The following is a 17,101-nucleotide window of genomic DNA, read 5'->3' as shown; positions in this document are numbered from 1 at the left end:
CTGTAAATGCTGGGTTATCTTTCTGTTTCAATAGATGCTGTCAAGCACTTTTTAAATAGCATTTAATCTAAATTTTTATTACTGGTTCCCCTTTCCCCCGCTGTCAAACATCTGTTTAAAAGATTGCCAACCACTGCGTCCCCTCCTGGGATGGCTCTTTGCTGTGGAACAGAAGGGTTCTCCCCCACTGCCCTATCTCCTGCTCTTCAGGCAGTTTTGAAAATTTTGGCCTATTGCCCAATCTGGGCTTCCCCCACCCCACCTTTTTTTTTTTTTTTAAAGTGAAGTTAATATTCAGAGAACTAATTTTTGCACCACAGAGAAGCTGATGACAACAGAGCTGGCCCTTCTCTTTGCTCCCCCTGCTAGAGTTCAGCTCACTGTAGCAGTCTGGTTTTTCCTCCCCTTCGCACACTTGGGATGCAGCCTGTGTGCCCCCGTCCCTTGCAGTAACCCAAAAACGGCTGCGTCCCCCCTGGCCCTTTCTCACACCCTCCAAATGTCACGTTTTTCCCTGCAGCTTTTGGGGAAATACTCTTCTTCCCCACCTTAGGGGGCAGGGAAATTGGGGTGAGAGGATGGGAGTCTACTTCTTTACATGTGTGTTTAAGCATTATAATAAGCCTCATTAAGGTTGCTGCCAGCTTTGCTGTTGTGTGAAGAGTTCAACATAGTGGAGTTAGTAAGAATTAATATTCAGTGGCAGCTTGAGCTCCAGTATCTTAAATTAAAGGGATGATATAAATTTCAGAGGAAGTTATGCTTGTCCAGGGTCAGGTGCGGGGGGAGCAAAGATTCAGAGAAGTGCTGAGCAAATAGCAGAAAATGTCTTTCATTAATATTCATTTAGATCCCAGTACCATTTTTTTCAATTTAACCATGCTCACAGCTCTCGTGTGTTTATTTTCATAAGCAGCACAGTTCTCAAGCCTTATGCGCCCATATACTCGTAAGCAGTAGATTTGTTTTGCTCAGTGTTTGCTCATCTTTAATTTTTGATGGAAAATTTGGTATTTGCAGTGTATTTGGGCAGGTGCGTGAGTCATAGGAAATTTTCTGCTCCTTGACTAGAATCCTTGTTCCCATTTAGCCCCACGGTACTCCTGAAGAAACACCTAACTGGGTGAGAGTGCAGTGTCTGAGCTGCTTTGCTTTATGCCCAGGTCACTTTGTGAACTTTGAGCTACATACAGAATTTGCAGCTGAAAACATTTGCACTCCTGGAATTATTTGCAGAAGAAATTAATGAATAATTCCAGGTTAGAAATAAATTATTGGGTATTTCATTCTGTGTTCAAGGACAGGCGGTGAAGATGAAATTCTCTGAATAATTATTGCAATTTATTTGATGCTGGAGCAGTCCAGCACTCTTCTATGATTGACCTAATTCTGCTGAGGGTCACAAAGATCTTCTCTCTTAGTATCCCAAAAGACAGTGCCATTGCTTCATGGCAGCACCCGTCACTCATCATTCAGTGCTCATCGAGAGAGACTATCAGTGTCTGGGCACTGTATATCCCCAGAATGATGAAAATCTGTTTCTTATTAGATTTAAAAAAAAAATAGAGAAAGCTGCTCTGGGGCACAAACAACTGGAGCCATCTCTGGAGGGTTTGGAGGGGGAAAGGGCTGGTTACATTTTTGCCAGTGCCTTCTGCTTGTTGAGAGAGGATTTGCTCTGATGTCTGGTGTGCTTGGCACCGAGACAGTCGTCCCCAGCTTAACATTTACTGCTCTGCCTTTGCTGTCTTTCAGCCTACCAGCTCTTCAGATGTCAGCCTCCGACCATCGTTCCCAACGCAGAAGTCATCACTGAGAATGAAGAGTTTAACATAGGTAGCCTCTCGCGGTCCCCTTAGCCCTCCATCCCTGCCTCTCCCCAGTCACTGGGAATACCTGGGGGAAGACACACAGACACACGTCATGTCCAGGGGGTGGCACCCCAAATCTGGGGCTCCAGGCAACCTCTTCAGCCATGTAATTGTGTGGCGTGGCGAGGTGTGCGTGACCCTGCTCAGTAGCTGACTCCACACAGAGTCAAATTGACCTCGTTGTCCCCAGACTTTTCCTCTTGGTCAGTGCAGAAGTGGTTTGTCTTTTGTGAAAGCCCAGAGCTTGCTTGGAAATGCTCAGAGATCTTTGCCACAATAATAGTTTTTGGCCTTCATGCATTTCAGGTGTTTCAAGCGATGCCTTGTGTAGAAGTTTAGAGGCCACTACTCTTTTTCTGAGAACCTTTCACCCATATTGACTGTCTTTTGTGTTTTGCTGCTTTTCACGGTTACATCCACGTTACGTCTGCAACCAGTGAAGTAGCCGTGATTTTTTAAAAGCAGCTTTTCTCACTGCCTGCTCCAAGGAAAGTCTTCACCTGAATAGCTAGCACAAATCAAAACAGTCTTAGCGACGTGACAGTGGTTTATCACAAACAAGGCCGCAGCGTGCCTTTCCCTGCCTTCTGTTTCTGCCCAGTCTGTGTCGGCGTGTAGCAAGCGCAGCTGTGGGGCTGGGGGCAGTGTGGCACGAGGAGCCGGCAGCACCCGAGTGGGCAGGGGGTGCGGGTGGGATGGCCTGACCTGCACGTCTGTGAGTTTCTCCAAAAACATCCAGAAATCCAAAGAGGAACATACATAGACTGAGCCACATAGCCTTGAGGTGGCCTTGATGGCAGAGGCTGGGTCAAGAGGTCCCTGCTCGCCGTGCTGCCCTGTCCTCAGGCCTTAATGAATTGATCCTTCTGCTCGGTCAAGACGTTTTCTGTTTCTGTCTGCAGGTGACATTGTGAGGTACAGATGTCTGCCTGGCTTTACGTTGATTGGAAATGAAATCCTGACCTGCAAGCTAGGCACGCATCTTCAGTTTGAAGGACCCCCACCCACCTGTGAAGGTAAAGCCTGGGGTCCCAGCAGGGCAGCCACGGCTTTCTTCCCCGCTGCAAAATGCAGAGGTTTGCTATGGGAGGCAGCAAGCTGGATGGCAGCTGGGGGAGGTTTCCTTGCACATACCACATCTTCAGACCTCTGGGGTCCCACTATTATAAAACCACGTAGAAGGGCCTGGTGAGGAGGGTAGCGAGGCACCCCCGTGCAGGGAAAGGCTCCTCTCCCTTACCTGCCCCGCAGCACAGGACCGTGCACCTTGGCTAGGCTCAGCAACGAGCAAATAGCAGTGAGAAATACACTGGGTGGCTTACTGCAACAGCTCCGTGATAAATAACAGGGAGACTTCCTCTCTCTGGCAGCTCATGGGGGATTTGCAGGCTCTCTGCATGTGGGGGGGGCTCTGCCTCTTGTTGGGTGCTCCCGAATTACGCCCCAAGGCATGAAGTCAGGAGGTGCTTTAAGCTCGTACTCGCTGAAGGGGGACTGAGTGAAATCTTGCTGAGCAGAGGGCTGACACACTGCATGTCTGGCTGCCTTTGCAAAGTCATTAAACAGCCACCCAAACGTCCTTACCGTGGGAGGGGGTGGAGGATTCTGCGCTGACAGCTTGCCAGAGATACACGAACAGCCAAAGCAAGGAAGAGCAGGCTGCAGCTAAGTGCGCTCCTCCAGCGAGGTGATCCCGTGAGGAACAGCTTCTCTATTAGTGCCACAGAATGTATTACATGGGAGAAAAATGAACGCCCCGAGCACGCACTGCATTGTACACCTTGCTGCTGCTCAGGAGGGCTCCCAGAGATGTTTCTGTGCTGCCATGTTACCTTATTTATCCTTTGGATTCCTGCTGGTACTTTTGTTCGCTCCAACCGTGATTATTTCATCTACTTCATTCCCTCCTATCTGAACATTTTTACCATATAATGGGATATTTTTCTGTAGCTTTATTCTCTGTGAAATAGCATGAACTGAAGGAGAGAAACAGAGGTCATTCAATTATTTACTGATGGTTGTTAGCCTGGGGGTAAAGGGACTGCTTAAATTACATCTGGCCACCAATTTACAGAGGTCAACAAATCACTGATGGGATTAAGGATTTGGAAAGAATACTCCGTTCTTTCTGGATACTTCTGACTATTTTCTGTTAATACAAGTACAGCGTTTGCACCGAGTTTTAGAGACAATTATGGATAAATAAAGATCCCTTTCTTTTTATGCTTTCTGCTCACTTTGTGTGTTAGCCTCCTCTCCTGGGGTATTGTTGCTGGCCTTTTTATTTTGGGTTTTCAGCTGGATTGAATATTTCCAGAATTCCACTGAATGGGCTTTAGTGATTAGAGAAAGGAGTTGGAGTTGTTATGTCCTAGCTGACAACTCCATGGGTGACCTGGGATAAGCCTCTAGTCCCACGCCTTGCTCTGCCCCAGGTAATAAAGTTTCCAGGAGCTGCCAAGGGAGCGTTTTGTAACTTGAGGATAGATATTTGGTTGCAGTGCCATTCATTTTGAAAGACATGAAATGATGCAAAGACAGTTGAAGGCTTTTGTTTGTGTAGTCGCTTTTTGCCCCTTCCTTTAAATTTGATAATTGCTTAAATTTGCAGAAATAGGGCATGCTTCAGTCAGAGCCTCTGGGGACTCTCTAAACCACAAGGATCTCGCTGTCCAGTGAAAGGATGTGGGTGGGACCTGTGCTCTGTCTCAGCCTGGCTCATGAAGATAGACCTTCTCAGCCATAGTAACTTGTGTTCCCTTCCTTACTTCACAAGAAACAAAGATTTGTTTTCTGTGGTCTCTCCTTCACGCTCCCTGCAGTGCCTTGCCCGATGAACGAGGTTATGACAGACTCCACCGGCGTGATCCTCAGCCAGAGCTTCCTGGGAAGTTACCCCCACTTTCAGACCTGTTCTTGGGTGGTCAAGGTAGAGCCTGGATATAACATCTCCCTCACCATCGAGTACTTCCTCAGTGAGAAGCAATATGACGAGTTTGAAATCTTTGATGGTAAGAGATTCGCTAGTTTGACTTGCTTGGCAGCAGAGGTGTTAGTTGTTAATCTCTGTTCCCAGGGCACTGTGAGGAGAGTTTCCCACCACCACCTGTAATCTTCCACTGGACTTAAAGAAAGCTCCTCCTAAGCTCATTGATCCTCTGAATAAGAAAATACCAATGATTTGATTTTCAGATGTCTGTAAAGTATTTTTTCTCTGCTGAAGCTCCTGCGTTTACTGGAGCTAAAGGCATAATACCTGGAGCAGAAGCCTGGTCTTACTGCAGTCAACAGGTTTTTATTTGCTGTTGCTTTTCTGGGAGCCAGGTGTATTCTTTGGGGCTCATGTTCACAAAACAAGCACTGAGCATGAGCTGTCATTCCTGGACTCATGGTAAAGAGGAAGCCCTCACACTCCGATTCCAAAAAGCACCTGTTTCTTCTTGCAGAAACACATCCTGGCACATGAGGGTGTGAGTGACAATTTCCGTGTGTCAGCCCTGACTTCTATTTGTTCCCTTCCACTTTCCTTACAGGTCCCTCTGGCCAGAGTCCGCTGCTCTTGTCACTGAGTGGGAACTACTCTGCTCCTCTGACTGTTACCAGCAGTGGGAACAAAGTCTATCTCCGTTGGTCCTCCGATCATGCCTACAACAGAAAAGGCTTCAAAATCCGCTACTTTGGTAAGTACCCAGCAGAGACTACATGCCTCTGCCAAAAACGTGGTCATCTCTTCAGCTAAGGATCTCCACGAAATTGCTGCAGAGGGGCAGAGGCCATCTGTGGTGGCAGAAGGTACCAAGGGAGGTGCCTTGTGCCTGGGAGGGCACAAAATGCTGGCCCTGTTCTGAGGCCTCGGCAGGGACTGGTGAGACTTGGGAAAGCGGCTTAATTTCCAGCAAAAAAAAACCTCACAGCTCTGGCTGGGCTTCCTCCATCACTGTTACGATTCAGAACCAGAATATATGACCATAGACAACTTGGCCCTGGATGCATGAAACCATCCCATGCAATTCACAGTGAACATTCCTGTGTTAAAAATCCGTTGTGTCTCTGGAATGATGAGGCTGTTTTGAGATGTTTGAAGGTTACCATCTCAAAACATAAAAACTTCTGTTAGGAGCTTCCTGGTGCCTGAGACACGACTGACATGTCACTGTGTTACAGCATTTGTAGCAAACTGTTTAAAACACATCATGTCCCGGTCAGGCATACTGCCACTGCTCTCAGAGGAACAGGACCAGGGAGTCCTGGTTGCTCGTTCAGCACAAAACCACTGCCAGATACTGAATGCTTGCTGAGAATTCCTTAAAATGAATTACTATTTTTTGGAACTTAGCAAGCCTTAATTAATGAAAGTTATAAAACTGGGTTGAGAACTTGCCAGCATGTCATAAATAAGTAATGACTTTGCTCAGTAAATGAATTAAGTAATATTTAATTATCAGAAATTACTCTTTATTTCTAGAGCTGAGTGAAACTTGGATAGTAGCTCTACACTCGTTTCCACTTTGACTTTGTATTTATCTATCACAAGTTCTGTTCCTTGTGCAGCCTTAGTAACGTTATGGTAAGCACTGTGTAATCCCTGAGAAGGGGATTTGTCTTGATAGAGCCCATCCAGTGATTTATTTATTTTTCCTCTGCCCTTCTCTTCAGCTCCATACTGTAGCCTCCCACAGCCGCCAGCCCACGGGCTGATTCTCAGCCAGACGGGTCTGCACCCTGGCAGCACGGTTCGCTTTGGATGTGACACAGGCTATCGCCTCGTTGGCCACAGCACCGCCACCTGCTCCCAGCACCCCCAAGGCTACTTCCACTGGAATGAAGCAATCCCTCTGTGCCAAGGTGAGAGCAGACAGCAGCATCCATACACAGACACTGGGGTCCTGGGGAGGACCAAGTAAAATGCAGTAAAAATGAAAAGCTATTGTAATTCCCTAATTCCCTTTGAGATCAGGCTTTGAGCTGCAGGTAGGCAGTGAGGGGTGGTCCTCTTATATCCAAGTCCTTGGGAACAGATGGGCAAGGAGTGGAGGGAGTTAACTGTTGAGGAGCAGAGGGTCATTGTCTAGCCTGGGGCAGGTGAGAAAAAGTCTGTCTGTGCAAAAGCTACCATTTTAGAAGCATTTGAATTCTCAGGAAAGCCACAACCTCTGCTAAGGTCAAAAGAAGCTGTTGTCTAGAAGAATCTGGAAAGGCTGGCAGGGATGTGGGTTCCACTGGGATTTGGTGACTGGAATTTCCTTTACTATTTCTGGAAATCCACTCTTAGCTCTGTGTGGGATGAGATTTCTTGGGATTCAGATAGTGCCCAGTTTCTGTCGGCTTCATATAAGATTTAGGCATGTAGTTGTTCTTTCCACATCACCTCCTAATCAACCGTAATCGTTATGACCTATCACACTTAAGACGTGGCTCCTTGCAGGTGTGGGAGAGGAGGGGAGGCCAGGGCAGCGTGCACCGGGGGGTTGCTTTCACACCATTTTGTCTCTCTATGCGCACTTTCTGATTGCACCTTTTCCTCAATCCACCAATCATCCCTGCTTCTTTGTGTTGATAAAATGCCCATCTTTATTCAGATGAAGCCTTTCAGTGTCTTTGAACATTCATCCATGTTCCAAGGGAACCGAACACTGGGGATTAATATTACATTGACTTCCCTGGAAACTGGCCAGAGAACGGAGACAGGAGAGGCAGAATCTCGTTGCGCTGTCTGCATCGTCACCCGGTCCAAAGGAAAAGCAGGATTATTTGGGGGGGGGGGGGTACCAAAGAGCCTTGAAAATTCCCCTCTGTCCTCCTGAATCACTTAGTGCCTCTTGGTGATGCTTGGGCTGCGTGCAGTCCTGCCTCTGAAGGCGTGCTCTGTGATGTGGGTGCTTAAATCCATTCGGAGCCCTCTCAAGGTTGTATTTATTTAAAGGCGAGCAGAAAACAGTAAAGCAAGCCCCTGTCACCCAAAGTGCGATGCCATTGGCAAGGGGGGGCTGGGAAAATGGGCACGAGCTCAGATAATGATTTAACCTCAGCAGTGAGGCAGGCTGGGGCTGCTGACACCAGCAGATGAACTGCGCAGCAGGCCCGGCACGCGCCAGGGGCTGTCATGGCAACTGCGCCTCGCGAAGCCCTCACCCAGCGACAGGAATCTCTCCGATATACACTGGGTCTTTTTTTAAGGCAAATCATGTAATCAAAAATCGGTACCAACACTGCTAAGTGTTCGCTGCCTCGGTGTGCTGGGGATGCCACCCGAGCCTCGGGTTCAGCTCTTTACTCCCGTGGGGTGCTGTGGTGTGTGGGGAGCTGATTTCAAGCACAGAGGCAGGGACGGGGTGGACAGAGAGGATGTGTGGGGAGGGTTTTACGTGGCTGAGATAGCACCCAACAGCAGGAATTTAAAGCAGAAATGAGTCCCTGAGCACCGGTACCTCGGCCAGCAGGGAAGGAGTCAGAGCAGGCCTGTCCATTGCCCCCCGCCTGGCCTGGAACTGGGGGCACCTGTGGGATCGCTCGCCCCAGGCCCAGCTCCATGGGTTCCTTTCCATAACCCCTTGGGGAACGTCACCTCCTCGCTCTGTTTGCCCATGTTCGTGTCAGGCATCTCAATATTGGCCCATGGTCACCAAGTGCCTGGAGATGGACACAGGAGGCGGGGAGCAGCAGCGAGCCCGAGCCGTAGGAGAATTCACGGCAGAGCAGCTCCCCCCCCTGGCCTCGAGCAGCTGATAGCCAGGGCTGGCTCGGCTCTCCTTGCCCAGGTCAGCTGCATAAAATCCAGCACATCTCTTTTTTTCGCACTGTTCTCGAAGCCAACTGGCAACCTTTTGTTTTGGGTTGTACTCAATTTCTCCTTTCTGGTGGCTAGGACCACATGGCAGAGATTCGGGAACTTGATCCACAACACAGCATAAATTGCTCACACAGTCAGCTGCGTCAGGAGGAGAGGAACTGGGGTCCCCATAAACACATGGCCTAGTTAACAAATGACATTTCCCATAGCTCCCCTCTGCCAGCACATAATCCTCTTCCCCTTCCCGATCCCCTCTGAATAATCTTTACTACGTGCTCTGTCCTAGCTGACATTTATGGAAGCAGCAGAGAATATTCTGCAGGGAACAATCTTGCGTTGGCACAATGGGGGAGAACACAAGATGATCTAATATGCCTTTTCTGTCTCTGCTGCCTATTTTTAAGCTGCTTTGTTTTTGGAATCCCAGCTGCAGATTTGCTTTCATAGCCTCCGTCCCTTTTCCTAGCACATTTTCTTCCTGGAGACTGAGCTTTCATACCCCTGAACCCCCACAAGCGCTCCTCTCTCCCCAGATCACGCTCTCAGTGGGTCTCTCCTGGCCAAACGTTGTTTTTGCTTTCCCCCAGGAACAGCTACTCTTTAATCTTTGTTTTCAGTGGATTGCATTGTCCACAATTTGAGCTTCGGAAATGGAGCAAGGTTATTACCACCCCAAAAATCAAGCCGGACTCTGTAAATAGGAAGTTACTCATGCTGCATTCTGCTCAGGGATGCCCGACTGCAAGGAAAGGCAGGATCCTGCCATCAGGTGCAGCACGCAGCCCGCTCGGTGCAGCAGAGTTTGCAGCCTAATGAGCTCTTCCTGACCAATACATCTTCGCGTTGTAGCCTGACCATCTGCGGGAGGAGGAGAAAGTTACTTCTTTGTTGTTATTTCTGGTGGCCTAATGAACTTTTGAGTCAACTGCCTCTGGCCCACGAGCTCTGTATTATTGCTAACTATCTTTTGTGTCAGGGCAAGGCTTATGCAATAGTAAAACTCTAACTAATCAAGCAGACCACTTCAGAGGCAGGAGGTAGGACTAGCCTGCGGTAGCAATCCCTGCATCGTGAAGAGAAACGAAGGCAAGTGGCAGCTCAGCTTCACTGGCCTGGAGCAAGGCTGGGCCCAGGCTCTCTTTGCTCCTGGTGTCCCTCCGTGTCAGTCTGTGCCCCTGCCTCCTGGCACCAAGCACAAGTGATCGACTTTGGTGAGGTGTCAGGCTGGAGGCGAAGACTTTTCAGGCCTTGTGCCCCCTCGCTCTGTCTGTCCTGCCTGGGAAGACTGGGCCTGTCCTCGGGATCGGGTGAAAAGGAGTAAGATGTTTCTTGCTGTCATTACCAGGGTCTTGCTGACTTCACATGCTCTCTGCTGACCTCTGAACCAAACTCTTGATGCCAGTGGAAGCTTCCTCATCATGACCCCTCTCTCCAGCTCCCAGGAGCAGAAGAGAGTTGAGTAGAGAAAGGATTAGGCTTTGCTGGGGTCAGTGACAAGGGAAGGGGCTAGCTCTCTAACCAGCCTCTCTGGAAGCAGCATCAAAAAGCAATAGTAAGAGAACTACAGGATGGAAGTGAAAGGGTAGGACATCCCAGGTCTCCTTTTGCCTTAGAACGAAATTGGTATTCAGCGTGGCTGCTTGTCTAGACACCCAGCCTTGTAGAGAGATTCGCCAAGCTCCTTAGCTCGATGAAGTGACATACATGTGATTATCATTTCAACCAGGGATATGCCTGATCGTGCTAATACCAGCCTGCTGAATTACTCACACCTATTAGCAACACCAGCATCTGCAAGGTGCTGCGTAATTGTGCTCCAGGCTGGGGCTCTGGCCCACTCATGTAGTAGTAATGGGATAAAAGTGCCTTGGACCATGAGTGGCGGAAAGCTCCAGTGGTTGTGCTGATGCTGTACTCAATAATTTTGGTCTCTCCTTTCAGTGTTCGGTGGGGGTCCGTATTACCAGAACGTGACTTTCCTAATGTTGCTGATTTTCTAACCCTTGTTTATGTACAGAGGAAATAACAGGAAGGTGAATGTGTGTTCAGGTATCAGCATGTGGCTCAGGAGACAGGCTCAGCTTCTAGTTCATGTATTAGCTGGGTGAGAGCAGCTCAGGCTTCTCCAGGAAGAAACGTTTTTTTCGAGCATTTTTAAAACGCAGACAATTGTTTGGGTTAGCTGTTGGCTTCCAAATCAGTGGTTGCCAGCAGGCTCTGCTCATCTCTGTGCCCTGCAGAGGCTGTTGGCAGCCCCACGGGGGAATTCTCTTGCAGGGGCAGCTTTACATGTCCCAGCCTTTGCCATTCTGTGCCTGTCCAGATGAGTTGGCTGTGGTCTCCAGCCCAAGCGAGATGGGCTTCCCCCAGCACCAAGCCTCAAAGAGAGGGATGGGAACCTGCGTGTTGGTTTTGGAGGCGAGTCTGGATTTGGCTTCCCGGCTCTTCCAAATGCTGATAAAAAGAGCACAGGTTCAAGTGACGGACTCCCAGTGCTGGTTTTCCTAGCAGTAGGGAAGAGGGCAGCAGGGCTTGCAGTGACTCGTGAAACTCTTGCAGCATAAACGAACGTGATTCTGGTCTGCCCGTATCTGGCTGTTGCTTGCATTTCTGTGGCCTGGCTGGCCCCTTTCTGCCCTGTTTGGCCACAGAGCGAGGATCTCAGCAGGACTGGTGCAGAGCTTCTCTAAGTGCTGCTGTCTTGAGCAGCCGTTTGGCATTGTGCCTGTTTGAGTTTTCCCCCTGAATTTCCCCCTTACCTTCTCAGTCATAGTGCTAAATTTAGCCCTCCTTCTGGCACTACATAATTATAGAATTTGCTGCCTTCTGTAATCCAGAAGTGCTGTTGGAAAAGGGATTCAGGTTGTCAGTGCTGTGGGATGTAAATACAAAACATTATTGCTATCTAATCCTTCATCTCTGTGTGAAAACTTCTGAATACTGTGTTGATGCACTTTGTGTTACAGATGATAGAGAAAATATGAGCCAGCGTCTCTTCCAGTAGATATCGGTATTCAGTGTTGGCTTTGCTGTTACCGCAGTGATGCAAAGGAGGTGAAAATCTGATCCTCTGTGAAAGCGGGCATTCATTGCAGCTTCTGGGGTTCAACAGGGTGCTGGAGTTTTGCAAATAGGCAAGCTTTGTAGCTGGGGTTTCAGCTCACTTATCACAAATCCATGATCATATTTGAAGCTGACTGATTTCTCAGCTTTTTTTTCCCCTCCTTCTTCCCAGCTCTTTCCTGCGGCGTTCCCAGAGCACCGAAGAACGGCGTCGTCTTTGGCAAGGAGTACACAGTGGGTACGAAAGCCGTGTACCACTGCAACCAGGGCTTCCAGCTTCAGCCCGGGGAGGAGTCCAGCACTGAGTGCCTGCAGGCAGGACAGTGGAGTAACAGCAACCAGCCCCCGCAGTGCGTGGGTGAGTGGTGGCAGCCCGGGGCTGTGCCACAGGGAATTTGGGAAGTCCTTTCAGTAATATCTTCCTGCCTCATAGGTACAATATTTAGGACATCAGGTTTCTAATCCTGTGCAACCTCTGTCTGGTGCCCCCTCTCGTGGTGCCTCGTTTTCCTACCTGTAAAATGGAGATGCTAATACTGGGCCCCTTGTTAAAAAGCCAACACACTCACTGAAATGCCCCAAAGTACCCTAGAGTTAAACACCTCTTAGCGCTTTGTCTCCTTTCTCTCCCCTGACTCACCACATTTGTCTGCTTTTAGCTGTCACCTGTCCCGACATCAACAGCATCGCAGTTGAGCACGGTCGGTGGCGGCTGACCTACGAGATCCAGTACCACTACAACGCCCAGCTCATGCTCATCTGTGACCCGGGCTACTACTACACAGGCCAGCGGGTCATCAGGTGCCAAGCCAACGGGAAGTGGAGCATAGGCGAACCGATGCCGACCTGTAAAAGTAAGAGCAGTGAAGCTCGGGAGCTGTGCTAGGGACAAGCCAGATGCACGGGATGTTGCGCAGGGAACGTGCTTTCTGTTTGCCATTCGGCAGGTGTGCAAGCTCTGCTGTGTGCGTGCAAGCACGCCGCAACCCTGGCTGCTCATGGCAGTGTCTGAGAACATGGCTGCAGAACTGCTCTGGTAGAAGATAGTTTGGAGGCAGGGAGAGGTCATCTGTTGATCTGATTCTTGGCTTAACCTAAACACTTCCGCAAGAACTCGAGCACATTAGCTCATCTGTTGCTGTCAGGTCCCAGCAGCTTCACTGTCACTGGTGCCAGATGCTCTGAAGTTTGCTTTTAAGAAAGAAAATAAAAAATTCTGATTTAAGACCTAACCTCTTCCAATGTGATGCAAATGCCAAGTTTACGAGGGTAACAGTGTCACCTGTAAATCAAAAGCACCCTTGGCAAACAAGCGGCTCTCAGTCGTTCTGACACGACTGCCGTGCCTTGGATCTTTTTTTTGTCAAAGGTGGAGATTTTTCTCTCAAGAGTGCGGATAGAGGCAGAAAAATTTCTCCTTCAGAACGGCAGCTTTCCCTTCCCTCCTGGCTCTCTTTGTTTCTAGAGATGCAACTGCCAGCTTCAGTGACAGATGTAGTTTTACCCCTGCTAGCTCTTCAGCCAGATCCAGGAGCGTGAGCCTGACCCCATTTTATTTCTTCAGCGTTATTGCCACATAAATTCAAATGACAGGAACTTGGCAATGCACTAAGGTCAGAAGAACCCAGCGTGAGTCTGTTTTCTTGCTGAGTGTGAAAGCTCCCAGAGGGTTTGCAGATCTTTAAGGTAGATAAAATAAAGAGCTGAACTTTGTGGCTGGAGCTGCATGTGCAATGGCTCCTGGCCAAGCTCCAGCTGTACCTGTGGGAGTTGGATCCCTGGGCTTTCCACTGGGTGTCTTCTGTGGCTTTGATCTGTAGACTTCAGCCCTGTCCTGGAAGTCACTGTGCCAGAAAAAGCACAGAGGTCTCTGAGTGTCACGTTCTAGTTTGAAAGCACCCATTAATTTTGTGCCATTTTGTGGGTTTTCTGAAAGTCATTGCCTGACGGCTGTATCTGGCAATGGGTTAATAATAGAAATATCCCCGTATTAAAAACTTCCTGTGTGAAAAGCTTCTCTAATTTCTTCCTAGCCAGTCTTATCTTTACGACTTCACTCGTGTCCTGAAGCATAATTTTTAGTAGTGCTTATATTTGTCAGCTCATGTAACATGACTGAATTGTTGTTCTGCATGTTTAATAATGTTCTGCACTATTTAATAATCTTTCCTACTCATTTTGGCTTTAATAATGACTTGTGGTGATAAGTGTCTGCACTTCTATAACAAAAAAAACAACAACAACAAAAGACAACAACAAAACCAACTATCTCCCTGTCCATTCTCTCTTACTGTAATTTGGGATCTCTTTCAGTTATCTCTTGTGGAGATCTGCCGACTCCTCCTAACGGCAACAAGATCGGCACGCTGACCAGCTACGGTGCCACGGCCATCTTCTCCTGCAATACCGGCTACACCCTGGTAGGGTCCCGCGTGCGGGAGTGCATGGCCAACGGACTTTGGAGTGGAGCCGAAGTGAAATGTCTGGGTACGTGTGGAGCATCCGTGATGTGGTGGTGAAAGAGTCCTGAAGGTGTTTCAGGAGGGAACGGGAATTTTGGATGCTGATTAAAGAAGGAACCCAAGTGAGGACTCAGTGCTGCTGAAACATTGGGGTTTTCAGTAAATAGAAAAAGGAAGCAGACTTGGATTCCGTCCTGCTCAGTAGATGTGAGATGTTTTGAGATTGGAGAGGAGAGCTTTAAAAATGATATGTTGTTTTTGCTGCTGCTCTGGTTTTATTTATTACTGCAGAGACTCAAACTCAGATCCAGCCAGACAGTCAGGTCGGTGTGTGATCACTTCAGGAGGGGCGGGCGTGAGCTCTCAGTGATTCTCCTTGTCTCCCTCCTGCAGCTGGGCACTGCGGTGTTCCCAGTCCCATCGTCAATGGGCAGATCAATGGGGAGAACTACAACTACCGCGGCAGCGTGGTTTATCAGTGCAACCCCGGCTTCCGCCTGATCGGGATGTCTGTGCGGATCTGCCAGCAGGACCACCGCTGGTCTGGGAAGACTCCTGTCTGTGTGCGTAAGTATGTGGTCAGATTTCTTTAGCCCTGGTTATGGGCAGAGGACAAGAGCACGCGCAAAGGCCGTTGTTCAGTTTACAGAAAGAAAAAGTAACGTAAGCAATGAAAAACCAGATTGGGGGGGACCAACCAGCCCAGGTTTTCACTCAGCTAAGAAATGCTTGCCCCCTAGATTGTTGCTACAGAAGGGTGGATGGGAGGAGAGTTCAGTTTTATTCGTAGCTCCTTTCTCTGAAATATTCCTCATTTAAATGAGTGCTGTCAGGTTGGCAGCATCAGCTGAGTTCGCTCTGACTCCCCCTGTTCTGTGCAAAGCTGGCCCTTCCCGTTCAGCCTGGCATGTTGCTGGCAGCTCTGGGTCCGTACTGGGTCTCTCTATAACTGAGCAGCAATCTCTGGCACTGGTAATACATACTCAAAAGGCAGTTACAAAAATGGCACTGGGGAAGCTGGGGAAATGCAGTTAGGTTTCCAAAAGTGCCGTTGCTTGGAAGCGAGCCTGTTATTTCTCAGGATAGTCCAAAGATGAAACGGGTTCCAATTGTCATGCTGGGAACAAATCTGGAGTGGGAAGACCTGTAGGCAACCACCCTTGTTTTGTGGAGGAGCAACTTGTGGGTTTTCAGGTTCCTGTGCTCATTTTTCTGCTTCTCTTGCAGCATTTCACAGCTGGGCTGCGCAAGGTTGCGTGCCCAGAGTGAGTGTGTGTAGTGCACAAGCATCCCTGGGGTTTGCATAGGAGAGAGCTGAAGCATGGCAGGAGTGGCAACTCTGCAGTTTTGGCTGCTTTGCTTCTTGCCTCTGCTTTGTAAATTCCATCTTTTTTGCTATTTTTTGTGTGCTGAATTTCTAATGGGTGAGCCCAGTTGAAGGTGTAGTTTCTGGGGAGAGTTTATTAGGGTGTGGGGAGGTTAAAGGCAGACATCGTCCCCGCCAAGCACACCGCTATTATCCCCTTCTTTGAGACCTGTGCTCTGTGCCAGAGGAAAGTCAGGCTCTCTCTCTTCCTCTGATCCACATTATGAGTCACCTTGCACAACCTGCTCATTTATCTTTCCAGTAAATAAGCTAATTAAGTAAGTCTCTAGAGCTCTAACTAAGGTGTTAATAAGTTTAAGCATCTTATCAGTGGACAGTGCATTCCATGCATTTCATATCATGATTCTCCAGGTGGTTACTTCCAACCTCTCATGTCTGGGTTAGGGTTTTATGTGCTGAGGCACAATAGTAACAGCAAGATACGAAGTAAGGAATGACCCGCAAATCAATGAATATGCAGATTCCAGCCTAAAAATAGGAAACAGACTCGAGCTGTAAAGGTTAGCAGGGGCTCCTAAAATTGGAGGCATTCATGTCTAGGATTCTGCATAAGGCTTTTAGGAAAAGAATTATTGGGAAGGCTGTCCCTGGTTCTGTAGGCAGGTGTGAATTACTCCAGTGTCTGAGGATGCTCAGCTGAAAAAGTTTTAATTCACTTTTACCTGCCAAGTACATACACAGTAACCTTGGACCAGGAAATCATATTGATAGAGGTCTTCCTGCTGTCAGGCAGATTCATGGAAATGCAGGATTTTCTAAACATCCATTTTCTTGGATCATCTTGTTCCTTTCAGGAGGGACCAAACCCTTTAGAACAAAGCCCATCTGTATCTGTCTTCTGACTACTGAGCCATCTTTCCACTACTCAGCTCGTTCGTATGCAGTGCCTTTGCTCAGCACTGCTTTGTGCTGGCTTCTGATTCTGGCACCTAAAAGCCTACCAAGCTTTTGTGCAGAGACCTATAAAGGTGTCTCGTGAAGAAGCTGGCCTTGAAGTTATTACACTACATTAGGCCTTATGGATAACATAAATTTAATGTTATTAAAGCAGACCACTCTTGAGCTCTGAAATTAGATGGATTGTGGCTTTATTGCTTCTGAATAAGCTCAGGATACTGTGTGTTACCGCATTATAATTTCCTACCGTCCTGATATTTTCTCTTTAAACCTGCTACAGTTGCTTGCTCTATGTGAACTGGTCTTTTTGATCGATGCCAACTGGAGGGAGTCTTTTTTTCTGGGAAAGATTCCATCATCTATTTCAAAACCTGCATAATTGTATTCAGAAGTACCTCGGAGAACCTGACATCTGCTTCCTGTAGCACCGAAATGCTGTCTTGCTTCATATTTTTTTAAACCTGTACCTGTCACCAGCTTGCATAAGGAATAAATTCCTGTCCCTGTGGTATAGTCCAGCCCTGGCAGTCAAATGTGTTATGGATCTTTTGTGGGAATTTCATCTTCCCCCTCCGGCTTCCAGTTTTGGCAGCCGTACAGCTACACTGCTGGACTTTTACTGATGGACCAT

At 48.2% G+C, this 17,101-nt stretch overlaps 1 protein-coding gene across 24 annotated transcripts in view; it reads left to right on the top strand.

The window, feature by feature from the left end:
* Positions 1 to 17,101, top strand: part of CSMD2 (CUB and Sushi multiple domains 2) — a 337,680-nt gene that overhangs the window by 282,068 nt on the left and 38,511 nt on the right. For all 24 annotated transcript variants that reach the window (XR_013941772.1, XM_080566779.1, XM_080566782.1 and 21 more), the window contains 9 exons: positions 1,756 to 1,836; positions 2,774 to 2,887; positions 4,694 to 4,882; positions 5,405 to 5,551; positions 6,528 to 6,716; positions 11,897 to 12,082; positions 12,384 to 12,578; positions 14,038 to 14,211; positions 14,580 to 14,753. Coding sequence is in view for 23 of the 24 variants with exons in the window: in XM_080566779.1 (XP_080422905.1) it covers positions 1,756 to 1,836; positions 2,774 to 2,887; positions 4,694 to 4,882; positions 5,405 to 5,551; positions 6,528 to 6,716; positions 11,897 to 12,082; positions 12,384 to 12,578; positions 14,038 to 14,211; positions 14,580 to 14,753 (1,449 nt within the window). In the remaining variant the exon portion in view is untranslated. The remainder of the gene's footprint in view (positions 1 to 1,755; positions 1,837 to 2,773; positions 2,888 to 4,693; positions 4,883 to 5,404; positions 5,552 to 6,527; positions 6,717 to 11,896; positions 12,083 to 12,383; positions 12,579 to 14,037; positions 14,212 to 14,579; positions 14,754 to 17,101) is intronic.

Source organism: Anser brachyrhynchus, assembly GCF_964034855.1.
Source record: "Anser brachyrhynchus genome assembly, chromosome: 24".
NCBI classification, from domain to species: domain Eukaryota; kingdom Metazoa; phylum Chordata; class Aves; order Anseriformes; family Anatidae; genus Anser; species Anser brachyrhynchus.
The sequence above is the reverse complement of the archived record's forward strand: the minus strand, read 5'-3'. Positions and strand labels throughout refer to the sequence as shown.